This window comes from Diceros bicornis, chromosome 22 (genome assembly GCF_020826845.1).
Source record: "Diceros bicornis minor isolate mBicDic1 chromosome 22, mDicBic1.mat.cur, whole genome shotgun sequence".
In the NCBI taxonomy this organism is placed as follows: domain Eukaryota; kingdom Metazoa; phylum Chordata; class Mammalia; order Perissodactyla; family Rhinocerotidae; genus Diceros; species Diceros bicornis.
Window position 1 is genome coordinate 37,796,576 of NC_080761.1, and position 14,124 is coordinate 37,810,699.

Genomic DNA, 14,124 nt, shown 5'->3' on the forward strand with positions numbered 1-14,124 from the left:
CCCTGTTTCCATCCTTTATGACTTGCACAAAAGCACATGGCATATTTACTACTCCATTATGAAGCATTTCAATAATTAAAAACCAAAGCCAGTTATCAAAATAAAGGAACACAATGACAGTCATTTCTCCCATTTCCTGAAGTCTGCCACAATTTTTTTTTCCAATTATAGTTTTTTGCTAATCTACAAAGTTCAGAAATTCTCTATGGGACATCACAGCTATAGTGTGGATCATCAAGGCTCTGCTTAATTGAAAAACTGGATTTAATAAGGAAACAATAGTTATTGTGCCTTCAAAGAGACCATTTTCCATGCTAATTTATTCTCCAGTGTGTTCTTTGTGTAAAAAGAACGTACAAGCATGCTTTTTTATACTCCTGTAGTAATTCTTGGTGGGCACATTTTTCAACATGCTTCATGATCACCTAAGTTGATGTGTCTTTACACATTTATGCATGTTTAAACAATTATTGTGTGTGTGTCTGTGGGTGAGAAAAATCCTATTTTAACAAACGCCATAGAGAAATAAAGTGTTCTCATTGTGGTGAAATTCGGTAGTAACGAAGACATTACGGAACACTCATTCCCAGACAGCGGAAAACTAGTGCCCAGACCAATCTCTGGGCTCTTGCTTGCTGGCTTCCCCTCCATCCCTCCAGCTTACTTATGGCCACAAGCACTCACAGACAGATTTGTAGGGCATCAGAATATAAAGTGATAAATCAGTATACCAAATGACAAAGCCTGACATTGACTCTCAGAATCAGGCTCACAATAAGATACTCTGTCGACCTGTATCTGACTGTCTTATACACCTGAATTCTTGATCCTTTCTCTATCCTGAACTTTGATTCCTGCCTGATTCTTTATCTTGCGCTTTCCTTTGAGATTATCCAGGGCTATTTCTCAGCCCCAGGAACTACTTCCAGAGTTGGTTTTGCCCACTTCACTTTCTTGTCTGACTCTGATAAATGCCCACCTCTGGGCGTCCACTCTCTCATCTGGTCACATTTCATCACTCCCTTCCACTTGACCCACAGGCCTTGGTGGCATCTGCTTCCTTTCTTCCTCTGTTTCTTAGTCCTCTTTCTGCTTCTCTCTTCTATCCTTATTTTGCACTCTCATTTTAATTCTAATATTACTTTCTCCTGGTTTAAGATCTCTTAAGACTTAATGTCCATAAAGTCCTCTATGGACAGGAGTAAAGAAGGAAATATCTTTCAAAAGCAAATTGGGTGGGTGAGGCTTTATTTGATGACAGTCATGACAACTGAGATAGAAAGAAGGAAGCGGTTTCTTGCTGACATGTAGACACCTTGTTGACGTATAAGTAGATCTCTTAGTAGGAGTAGCCAGTTCGGAAGGATGAGAGGAGGTAAGGGACGTCCCTGCTTATGTGACTTCCTGCTTTAATTATATTGTTTCTCACCTGAGGAGATGCTTGGTTTCTGCCTCTACCATAAAAAGTGTTTTAGCAGTATGGCCCAAACAATCCTGGGCCTGAGTTTAATCTTCAGTGACCAAGGAACCTTCTGATCACAAAAGCTCCCATAAGTAACCATCTTATCTGGACTTTCAATGGAAAAGTTGAAAGCTACAGATTTTGTTGAATATTTTAAATACATTTTCATTGGTAGGACATGACTAGATAAAGTCTTGTCCAAATTAAAGATGTGATCATCAAATAGACTAGATAATTATTTAAATCCCTTAAAAGTTGAGTTTTAATGATGATATCAGGGTTTTACAACATAAAAATGCTTACCAGCACACACACATACACACAAAATACTTGTTTGGTTCTTAGGCACACAGTAATTCCTGGAAACTCTGAAGAATAAAGCTTTACACTAATTATCTTCCCAATCACTCCCTCCCTAGCTCCTATCAAATATTTCAGTCTTCTTATTTCCTCCTAGTTTCAATTTTGGGACCAACAAACAGTTCTTGAGGTTCTAGTCTGAGTCAGATACCAAGACCTAAAGACACAGAGATGAATAATTCAGGATTCCTGCCATCAGCGAGCTTACAGTTGATCCAATCAAACAAATAATGGCCTCAAATTATAGTGATTTGATATTGGATCCTATAAAAGAACTAGCTGACCCAGTCTGGGGAGTTGTGGGATGGGGACATCAAAGAAGGATTCCTGGAGCAGGTGATGTTATAGCCGAGAGGAGGTCCATAGTCCAGAGAAGAACGAAGCTAAAGCTGCCACAAATCAGAAGTGAGAGACTTGGAAAAAATGGATGCTAGATGAATTCTACTAAGCATACTGCTACTGTATCAATGGATTTCAATTTTCCTCAATTACAAGGATGTGGCTGATCACTTTGATTTTTAAGAGACCATGTGAGGGATTCTGAGGATAATCTAGTCCTGAAAAGATGAAGATTGGAACTAAAGCAATGGCAGTGGGGTGGGAAGTAGAGATAGATGAGAGAAATTTATCAAATAGATTTAGTAAGACTTGCTGAATGACTGGTTACACAGATATTAGAGAGAGAAAGGGGTTAGGGATGACCTCACAGATTCTAGTTACAGTGGTTTTGTGCAAGTTTGGGGGGAAATATGCTAAATGTCTTATGGACATGGTGAGTTTAAAATGCTGGTAAGACATATATGTAGAGATGTCGGGTAGAGAGGTAGGTACACAAGGCTGAGCTGGAGAACATTTAGGAGCCAAAGAATAGGTGGTACACGAAGATGTAGATTAAGAAGATTAAAGCAGAGAAAAACATGATTACGACTTCTTTAGAAACTTATCCATCATGAGGGATAAATTTATGAATTTATAAATGGATCTACATGGGGCCAGCCCCGTGGCTTAGCGGTTGGGTGTGCGCGCTCCGCTGCTGGCGGCCCCGGTTCGGATCCCGGGCGCGCACCGTCGCACCGCTTCTCCGGCCATGCTGAGGCCACGTCCCACATACATCAACTAGAAGGATGTGCAGCTATGACATACAACTATCTACTGGGGCTTTGGGGGAAAAAAAATAAATAAATAAAGTCTTTAAAAAAATAAAAAAATAAAAAAAAATAAAAATAAATGGATCTACGGAGTTTAGTCTGACTTATTTGCCAAAATTTAGACATAATTCTGTCCAGTAAAGTTTTCATTACTGTGGTCCGTATTATAGAGGGATCTGACATCTATATTTGATCTATAAATGTGATATAAATAAAAATACAATCTGTAAAATATACAATATACGATAGAAGCTCTGCGCTTTCTATTTTTAAAAAGGCATGTAGCCTGCTAAAAGTGATATGGTGTTCTAGTCAGAAACCTAGCTTAGTTTGAATAGATACAACAGAAGATTTAGAAATAAATCCTATTAATAGTTGCCATTTTGGATTATCAAATCAACTATGGTCTCAAGCAAAAATGTAATCTAGAAATGGCATATAATACATTAAATAAAAAGAGGGGGCTGTTGTTTGTAAAGGAGTTGATTTGTTGTTCGTTAGGCAGATGAATTGAGAGTTTTCTCATTCGTTCTCCCTTCCCTCTTAACAGAGATCACCTACTTCCTTCAGTTCATGGGCTCTCTGACATTTGTCCTGATCACTCCCCTTTGTCACCTTCATCTTAGCAAACAGGTGAATAGCTCGACCATCTATGTACTGGCTAATGTAAGTGACCGCGACATTATGAGAAGATATTCTCATATGTCTCAAGACATTCTCAAAACCAGTAAGAACACGTGCATTAAGTAATCATTCTAGAAGTGGTTCGATCCCTATATATGCCACCTTCCAAGATAATAGGTATAAAATGCCTAGCAAAAAGAACTATATATAGTTGGTGATCACATTTTCTGCTGTCTTTTTTCTACCCCTACCACCAACCACCCTCTCTTTGCAAGGAGTCTGCCCTTTTATAGTTGTCCAGACTCTATACTAATTCCATTTTCTGTAATTTCTATATGAGAATGCCTCCTTAAACCCATTTCTGCATTCTATATATCTAAATGATATCCTTGAGTGGTAGTAAAACTCTTAGTTTTTCAAAAGCAACAATAAATAATAGCTAATTTATTTATTGAGTCCTTACCATGTGCCAGAAAGTTCTCAGTACTTTACATGTATTTATCTCACTTACCTTCACAATCGCTCTATATGGAAGTTGTACTACTACCTATTTTACAGATGAGGAAACTGAGGCATGGGTCAATCAGTTACCTAGTGTCAAGGACAGGAGAGAAACATAGGCAGTCTAATTCCAGAGCCTATATTTTAACCATTACACATAAAATGTTGGTGTTTTCTTGAGTGTAATGAGGCCAGAAAACTCCGTGAGGTGTTTGTGTGTAAAAGGGTCCCATGGTTAAATAACTTTGGGAATACTGCATACGTGGAAATTTACAAAACTCTTTAGAAAAGTAAAGGGTAGAGAAGTCATGTTGCAAAGAAAGAAACTGACTTAATTTTGCTTAATCCATTGCTTCTTAAACTTTGAACCTTGAAACCTGTTTTCACTTGGTTTCTAAGAACACCTCCCAGAACTGATATCTGTGGACAAGACTTTGGGAAAGGGTTCAGAGATGGCCTCTTACCTGTGGCACTGAGAGATTTGGAGGTTCATGGCTGTCCCACAGGACAAATTCAAAAGAATCTTCAAAGATTTCTCCACCAAAGTGACGATAGTAAATGATGCCATTAAATAGATCCCTCTGCAGGAAGCCAGGGACAGGGTAGCCTATCGGGTCCACAAAACACCACATACTTTTGTAACAATCTGCCAGGTGTTGGGGTGTTAAGATATTAGACTTATCTCCAAAAGTTTTCTCTGCCTAGTATGTTGTATGTGCTCAAGGAATCTTCATTAAATGCTTTTATCACAGTTTATAAATAATAAAGGAGAAAAATTAAAGTTGCTACACCTGTCTAAAAATATGTAGAAAAATTAGCATTAGAAAAATATTTTTAAGAAATGTAGTCTTAAGTAACACTAAGTACTTGATCCCTATTTTGTCACTCTTGACTATTTTAAGAAGTAGTTATGAAATTATTCTAACAAAATGTAAATGAATGTTATGCATGAAATTACTTTATCAATAATCTAGAATAGGCCAAACATCTTCCTTCAGACTTATTTGTTCTATCACCTTGCTTGGCAGACTTAATTTTTCATAGTGTAATGGTTACTTTGAGGCCTAGTTCTAGAACTTTCTAGATGCACAATCTTGGATAGATCAATTTAACTTCTCTAAGTCCCAGGCTTCCCATCCATAAAATGGGAAAAATAATAGTATCTTACCTCATAAACTGGATGTCTGCCTTCACATAAATTCTAACACAAACGATCTTAACTGCCCAGAATTACCTATCAGTCCTGGCCCTGGCTTCTTCATGATCTCTCCAGCCTGCGGGGGTTTCGTGATATTAAAGAAGATGTAGTCATCACTGGAGTCCACATCTGAAGCTCTCAGCAGGGAACCCTGGATCAGTATGGTCTGCCCCTCCTCCAGTTCAATCACAACATTGGTTATGAGGAACGGGGGACTATCGTCTTTGGGCAAGATGTTGATGGGAAATTTATGGCGGATGCTGTGATGGCCATCGAATATCCTGAAGACCACAAAGTCTTTGGTGGAGTCGCTGTCATCATGATGGTAGCGAACAACCCCAGCCTGAAGGTCAGCCACGGTGAAGAGAAAACCTTTCTCCCCTGATGGAGAGAGCAGAGATGCAGTTGATCAAACCAGCGGGTGCAGAGGCAGCAGCTGCAGTGAAAACAGCACTAGAGGAGAGGGTGTTAAGGAAAGTGATGCAGCCAATACTTCTCTTGCCCGGAAAAACAATAGATTGTTTAGTAGGCTCTGAAACTCCACAGATCTGGTTTTGAATACCCGCTGTAATACTTATTAGCTTTGTGGACTTGGGCAAGGTATTTAATTTACTTGAGACTCATCTATAAAACAAGGACAATAATATCTACCTCATATTCCCTAGTAAGTATGAGAGAATTTAAATAATAGTACGCCTACAATAAATGTTAATTATTCTTCAACTCATTGTTATCATCCTACACGGCAGCACTGCTTAGAGGAGCAGTCTCGACCCAGCAGCATCAGCACCATCTGGGAAGTTGTAGAAATGCAAGTTCTTGAGCCCTACTCCAGACCTACTGAATCAGAAATTCTGGAGGTGGTGCCCAGCAATCAGTGTTTTATCAAGCCCTCCAGAAGAATCTAAAGCATGCTGAAGATTGAGAATCACTAGCTTATAGGCAAAGAGCTAGAGCCCTAGTATCAAATGGTCTGAGTTCAAATCCCAGCTCTACCACTTTCTAGACCTTAGACATGCCAACTTCTCTAAGCCTCAGGTCCCCCATTTAAAAAATGGGAATAATAATAGTATCTCACTTCATGAAGTTGGTATAAGATAATGTGTGTAGAATGCTTTGCACCATATCTAGCACAAAGTAAATGCTTAATAAATGTTCCTACTATTTTCTGCTTCCTCTGAGCCCAGAACATCACTGTCTGATGGGCTATAACTCTCCACTTCATTTCTACAGTATTAATAAACATTGCTTCACTCTGCATAAACTATTATAATTCTTGATGGAAGGTGCCCCATTACTCACCCCACATCATATGGTTGTATTAATGACCTCACTGGAATAATGATTAAACACTAGTATAATGGACACTACAAGTTACTTTCCCAATCACCACTTTCTGCTTCTTCCTCAATACCAGAATCTTAGTTCCATTTGGCATGGCAAAGTGACCATTTAAAAAAAACAGGTTTCCAGGGGGCCTGCCTGGTGGCGTAGTGGTTAAGTTTGTACACTTCGCTTCGGCAGCCCAGGGTTCACGGGTTCAGATCCCTGGCGCAGACCTACACACCACTTGTCAAGCCATGCTGTGGCGGCATCCCACATACAAAAAAAAAAATAGAGGAAGATTGCCACAGATGTTAGCTCAGGGCTAATCTTCCTCAGCAAAAAGAGGAGGATTGGCAACAGATGTTAGCTCAGGGCCAATTTTCCTCACCAAAAAAAAAAAAAAAAAACCAGAACATGTCTCCAGACTCTGTTGTACTTTGGAGTAGCATGTGAGTTGGTAGGACACATAAATGAAGTTGTTATATCAGATTCCTGGGAAAAGTGGCTAAAGAGAGTAGCTCAGGTGGCATAGTTTTTTTCACTACCCCTTCTCTTTCTTGTTTCTTCGAATGCAGACTTGAAGCCTACAGGTGTAGGCGCCATCAAAGAGCTGCTGGCATCATGGATACGGAATGCTTACCTCTAGGCAACTGGTTACACGACAAAAATAATGAATTCTTAAGCCACTGTAGTGGGGTTTCCCTCATATGCAGCTGAACACTCACCCTAACTGATACACCCAGGCTTAAGCTAACTTTCCACTGTCCTTGGATTAGGTAAGCAAATTTATGACAAACTTACCATTTTATTTTTGATTCCAGAATTCCATAATCACAAATGATGATAAATAAGAGCTCTCTTTCTGCTTTATATTTAGGCAAATCAAGAAGATAATTGAATTAAAACCTCTAGGCTCATTACAAGGAATGGACTGTATTACCATAAAATACAAATATTATTTTTATTAGGGCTATTACTTTGTTAACTACCATCCTTATAATTATAAGTATAAATTCATTTCTTTTAAACTGTGGTAGCTGCTACTAATAACATGATAACATAATTATTACTAAAGTATTAAAAAACATAAGTTTTTCTGTTTTTCAATACATTTCTCAGAAGCAGAGAAATGAGAGGGAAATATTGTGTCTTCCAACTGGGATAAGATAATCAGTGAAGAAGTACATTTAGAAGGAGACCTATATGGCATCTGAGCTTTGAATAATGAGCCAAGCACATGGTACCACTCTTAATGGTCATCCACTGATGTGAGCACCTAATACAAAAGCCGATGGTTTCAAGATCTCTAGAATTTCAGGATATGACAATTCATTTAGAGATAGCCCAAGAAATGCTATGTATATCCTGTGAAATATGATTTGCTTTTGGAGAAAATACTTCTTGGGTTCCTTTCTGGGTTACAAATGTTGATCATTCACCTCTTAGTGTAAGCCGGCCATGCTGCAGGCCATCCACAGTGACTAGACGGACAGTACGAAGGTCATCATTGTCAACAATCTGAAACTGTTCCCAAGTGATGGCCCGAGACTGCCCCTCCAGGAGATTCAGACCTACAAGAGAAAACAGAAAAGCATCCTGGAAAGATCTATGACATGCCAACACGCCTGCTTTAAGACAAGATTAATGAATTTTCACTCACAAAACTAGCTGAAAATTGTATCTTCAAAAGCTTTTCAAGAAACTGGAATTTAGCTTTTATTTTCAGTAATATTTTTACTTGTAGTACTGTGAACTCCAATATGACAACTGGTTCCTTATGATACATCCTTTAGAGGCATGATGGTGCCAGAAAATAAATACTAAAGGAAAGAACAGATGTTAGGTTCACGGTGGTCTCCAGTTCAAAAATGTCCACAAGGAGTTATTCAAAGGCTACATTCAGGTATTTTAAGTGGGGAAAAGAGTCAGAAGTACTTTTACATGTAATTTATGAAAGTATTAGTAGCCCACAGGAGAGAGAATATAAAATGGCTAAATATGCAAATACAGAGCTACTGTGCTAGGGGAGTGTTTGATGGTGTTAGACGTGAAGTACATGACACTTTGCAATGAGGGCTGTATTTTAGTCTAGACTCTAATAAGGAAGGGACTTTTGTAACTAAAGGAATTAAAATAAAGCCTTCTCCTCGGATCCAGCATGCTGGAGGAAATCTGGGGAGAGAGAGCTGCTCAGAGCAAGAAAAATACAGATTCTGGCCAGAACACTCCAGTGAGAGACAGGGAGCTGCAGAATCATCAACCATTCCCATTACCCAGTAGAGCTGGGAGCCAACAGATTGCAGAGAATCTTGAAAGGGAGCAGAGCTTTTTAAAGAAACAAGTTGATAAAATGTAAAGACAGGGTACAGGTGGACCCGGTTAATGCTCCTCCTCAAATCCACCCAGCCACCCACCTCCCTGGCCGTGACCATTTGTCTGCTTTCTAGCTGCAGCAGCCCCATGAGGGTTCCCTTTAGTCACCACAATTCTAAAGCCCTGGCTGCCACCGTTGCCTCATGTTCTGATGTGGCTGGTTACCTCAACTGCCTTCTTGAGCAAGGGCCAGGTTTTGGCATGACTTCCTTCGTGACTATGGCCAGGTCCTATACCACGGGAGCCAGGGAGTCTGTGTAGTGGCTGCTAAGAGGTGCTAGGTAACACAAGCTGGACACGTGAGGAGTTAACATCCAGTGAGGCAAACTGACCGAGATGAGACAGGAGATGGGAAGCAGCTGACAGGTAGATCGTTCACTCTTTCCTGACTTCACCTCTGAGTCTTCCAACACACGGTTGTTCCATCTCCTCCTGGAGACAGCAGCACTATCAAGCAATCAGCTTTATTTTCTTGTAAAGCTGTGACCAGCTCAGTCATACCACCTTTTTATTTGCTTCCTCCTCTCCCTCCCTCACTTCCCTTTTGCTCTTATTCTTGTTTTCAGTTTAGGGTTAGTGCATACGATCTGCCTCAGAAGCTGTTTGCTACGGCACCTGGGCTAAGACATATAGTATATTAAAAAAAAAAAAAAGGAAAGAAGGAAGGAAGAAGGGAGGGAGGGAGAACAAGCACATATAAAGAATCTCTGTGACTGGTAATAAGGGTTTTGAAGCCAAGAGTGTACAGCACAGCACGGACAAGGCATCGTGGGATGCAGAAAAGCAAGCAAGAAGACTAGAAATTTATGTAGCAAATTATTAACAGTGCTTGTATCTTCATGGTGGAGTAATGAATGATTTTATTTATTCATTAGTATTTCACTCATTTATTCATTACTATTTATTTTATTTATTGTGCTCTCCAAGTTTTCAACAATGAACATATATTAAGTTCATAATAAGTAAAAATTCATTTTAAAAAGGATTCTGATGTCCAAAGTTACCAAAACCAGATTTGGAGCTCTCTTCACAAGTCTGGGTTTCACAAATCACATGTATACATACAGACTATTAAGTCTCTATGCTTAAATGATAATCTACTTAATAAGTGATTATTACTAAACTTATGTTACCAATTCCTTCTTTTCTCTCATTACCCCACTAACAGTGGTAGAATGAGACATAGAGCCAGAATAATATATCAAGTCTATTCAACCTATGTTCTCCACCTCTACTGAAACTCACATACATACAAACACATACATGTGCATGTGTGTACCCGTGTGCAAACACACACACACACACACAAGACAACTCATGTAAGCTGCTACTTGAGGATTTAAATCAGATATTTTCCCCTTAACAGAAACTATCACCACTGCTTATAAGTATGTTTTGAATGCTATTGATGGGATTAGTGGGAAAGGAAAAAATCTTCATTTACATTCAACATTTATATCTGATCTAAATATGTACATTGCATGATCAGTCCACTCAGGAATGAGAGGCAGAGCAAAGCCTTCATTTAAAACAAATAAAGCAGTTTAAGCTCTTGTTTATGTACTGCAGTTTCCACACAACTTGACTTAAAAACAAGACAATGGATTACAGTCTCTACCTTCCTTCAATTCCTCTGATAATTTGAGGTGGAGACCTTTACTCTCAGTCCAACTATAGCTCAATATCACAAATAGTCACTTTTTTGCCTCATTCAGTTGAAAGGTGTCCTTTTGGCTTATCTCCTGCAGAGGAAAGAACTTGGCTTCAGGACACAAGAATCCTAGATTTAAATTTCTTACCCTGTCAGTAGGAAAAACAAAACAAAACAAAACAAAAAACCATCTGATCCCCTTAATATGCCTGGCTATCAGTTACCTCATGTGTGAAACGGGAATGAAACTACCTTTCTCTCCTGACCCATATACTCTCTCATCTTCCCTTCAGGGCTACGTTGCTTGACGCCCTACAATGAGCTTCACCTGTGTTCCAGGACACACGCGGGGCATTTGTATCTGCTGTTCTGATGGAGATGTGGACTGTAATAGGTGCACTCCTTTCAAAGAAGAAGTCATATGCCTCCAACTCCACCTGTAAACAAACAGTTGCATGTGAACCACACATTGACAATTCGTAGTATAAAATACCATTATTTCTGGGGTATGGACTACAGATGACGGCAAAATGGATTCAGGTTTCTGCTGCTGCCTGATCTAATTTTTGACAACCTGATCTCACTTTTTCAGGCTCTAGATCTTGTTCCCTAGTTGATCAGTATTTTTAAATTTTCCTCTCCATAAAAGAATTTCTTAACCTGAAATAAGCTAATATGCTGGGGGAGTGTCCGAGCATTTGCTCGGGAGACTATGTCAGTCCAGCATCAGACCACTTGAGCCTCTCTCACACATATGGGGTCTAGAGTAGTGGTTTTCAACTGGGGGTGATTTTGTCCCCCCAGGGGACATATGGGAATGTCTGGAGACATTTCTGGCCACTCAAATGGGTATGTGTGTGGAGGGGTGCTACTGGTGTCTAGTAGATAGAGGCCAGGGATGCTGCTAACATCCTACCACACACAGGACAGCCCCCACAACAAGGAATTATCCAGTCCAAAACACCAATGGTGCTGCTATTAAGAGACCCTGATCTAGAGGCATCTATCCCACTAGCCATATTTTTAAATATCCAGATTTTATTTGCTCCCATGAAAATCATAACTAATAAGTGGGGCTATAAGGTAAGTTTTGAACCTTATGATGCGCTGTGTATGTATTGCACCAGGCGCTGAGAGAAGGCTGAGCTATAACACAGACATGGAAGGCACACTGCCTACTTTTGAAGAATGTGTGCTCCATTTGAGAGGATAAGAGAAATTATCAGACAACAACATATCAGCAAATACTACACAACAAAAGAAAGAGATTCAAGGTGGCCAAAGGAACAGACCAAAAATGTAACTATACTGAGGCAGGGGAGGTCTTTTCGGGGGTGTAATGTACATATTTATTAGGTTGAGCCATACAAAGTTGTATGTTATGCTCTCACTAAAGAACTTTCTTCTCAAATAAATGTCGTACCTAATAAAATGAGTGTGAATTTTCATGCCCGAAAGAACGGATCGCCTTAGTGCTACAGCCCAGGGAAGGGTCAGCCAGCTTTAGGAGCACCGCCGTTGCTCTGCTCTCAGCAGTCCCACCCCAAGTGGCTGAATGAAGAAAGTTCTGTAGAGGCCCAGGGCTTCCAGCCCACATAATCTGAAAAGCGCATAATCTCCACTGAGAAAACTGAGAGTTACCTTCTAACAAATATATCACACATTTGGACAGGTTCTGCCTTAAGATTACATTATACGATGCCAGAAAATACACATAGGAAGCAGCAGACCCGCCGTGCCTTTTTTGTGAACTCGAGGTAAAACCAGACATCTAATGAGAAATTACTTCATAATACGGAAGGAATGAGAGGCGAGGGCAGGAAAGAAAAAAACAGCTGCCACTTACTATTATGACACGAGGAAAATAAAAGCAAAGGGCAAAGCATTGCATTTATTGTCTGAAGTCTTTTGTCTGCCCTTGAGGCTAAATGCTGAAATGGCCTAAATTGGATGTAGGACAATTTGGTAACCCCAGGGATACTCATTTTCCTTAATAAACCTGAAATCAAGTCTGTATCAATCTGCTCATTTAAATTTTCCATCCTATTTGAATCAGCTTGCTGGTAGGTCTGTAACTTTGTGAAGGGTTATTATGTGCAAGTCTGTAACCAGCTGTTCTCCACTCCCATCAAATACAAAACAAGAAGAAAGAGGCTAAAACTGCAGCAGAAGCGATTTCAATTCGATAGAAAAAGGACTTTCCTGGTGGAAAGTGTTTGATAGTGAAATTAGTCATCCAATGAGATTATGGAATCTCTTATCCTGAATCAATGTTACTAATTAAAATTAAGGATCCCAGTAAAAAAGCCTCCCAAACGAAAAAGAATAAAAGAATTTATTAAGGAAAGAAGGGTAAAGAAAGTCATCTCTAACTCCAGTGGTCTATGTAATGCAGGGAGGCTGTCGAGGGCACCAGAGTTCTCAAACTGGTGAACCCTGGGCCAAGTGTGGCCCTCAGATATATTTTGTAGTTGGCACAATATGTTTTAAAATTTTTAGTATGTTTTCTATATTTAAAAATTGAAATATTTTCACGAAAGAAGTATAGATTTCCAACTCCTCTTGACAAACGAGAGCTATAGCGACACTGGGTGGGTCTGTATTCCACATGCCAACAATCAGCTGGGAGCTGAGTTAACGGCTGCTTTCTATGGCGCCAGCTCTTCAGTTCCTCACGGTCTCCCTCAGAGCAGGTTTGCTCATTGGCATCACCTGCCTGGCTCCCCTAGGCACTGTAGTTTGCATCCTGATTTACAGTGACTGATTCTCTCCTGAGGCAATGAATGTACCAACTAACTTGAAAGCTAGGGGAAGTGGCCTCTTAAATAACTGAATACAGAATAGACTAGAAGCTTTGTCTCTCTTTCTTCTTACCTCATAATGTCTCCTCTCAGAATGGCTGCTGTTTGGTGGCTGATAGGCAATCTGCATGTCACTTAGATCTTTCCAGGTGAATGAAGAGACTGGTCTGGTGTGATCCCACAGGTGAGTCACATAGCCCTGGAGCGGGGCTTTCGTAATGTTGAACACCAGCAAGGGCTTGGGGGTCTCATCCTCTTCACAGTCCAGAACCGAGGTCGTCAAAGAGGTCAGGATGAACTGATCCACTTCCAGAATAAACATGGCCATGAATGCAGCTCTTGGAATCTGATTAGGAATGCCAGCTCTGATGTAGATGGGCAACCACGCACTCTCTGACTTTGAAGGAGAAAGAAAATATAAAGAAGAAAACAATATGAATGAAGCTATAACATGCAGAGTTAATAGTAAGCCACGGCCTAGAGGGTGTATCCAGCAGTGATCTGAAACCTGGCTGCACATTAGAATCATTTGGAGAGTTTTTGACACATACTGTTGCCCAAGCTCCACCTCGGAGGTTCTAATTTAATTATTCCAAGGAGAGGACCAGAAAACTGGTATTTTTAAAGCTCTCTGGTGACTCTAATATGTAGCCAGGGTTGAGAAGGGGCACCAATTTTGG

At 40.0% G+C, this 14,124-nt stretch overlaps 1 protein-coding gene across 11 annotated transcripts in view; it reads right to left on the minus strand.

The window, feature by feature from the left end:
- FREM1 (FRAS1 related extracellular matrix 1) overlaps positions 1 to 14,124 on the minus strand; it is a 152,016-nt gene that overhangs the window by 90,732 nt on the left and 47,160 nt on the right. For 8 of the 11 annotated variants that reach the window (XM_058565808.1, XM_058565807.1, XM_058565809.1 and 5 more), the window contains 5 exons: positions 13,518 to 13,841; positions 10,972 to 11,080; positions 8,059 to 8,190; positions 5,330 to 5,674; positions 4,560 to 4,702 (listed from right to left, as the gene is read on the minus strand). In XM_058565808.1, the coding sequence (XP_058421791.1) occupies positions 4,560 to 4,702; positions 5,330 to 5,674; positions 8,059 to 8,190; positions 10,972 to 11,080; positions 13,518 to 13,841 (1,053 nt within the window). The other 3 variants (XR_009223456.1, XM_058565817.1, XM_058565818.1) reach the window with 3 other exon arrangements.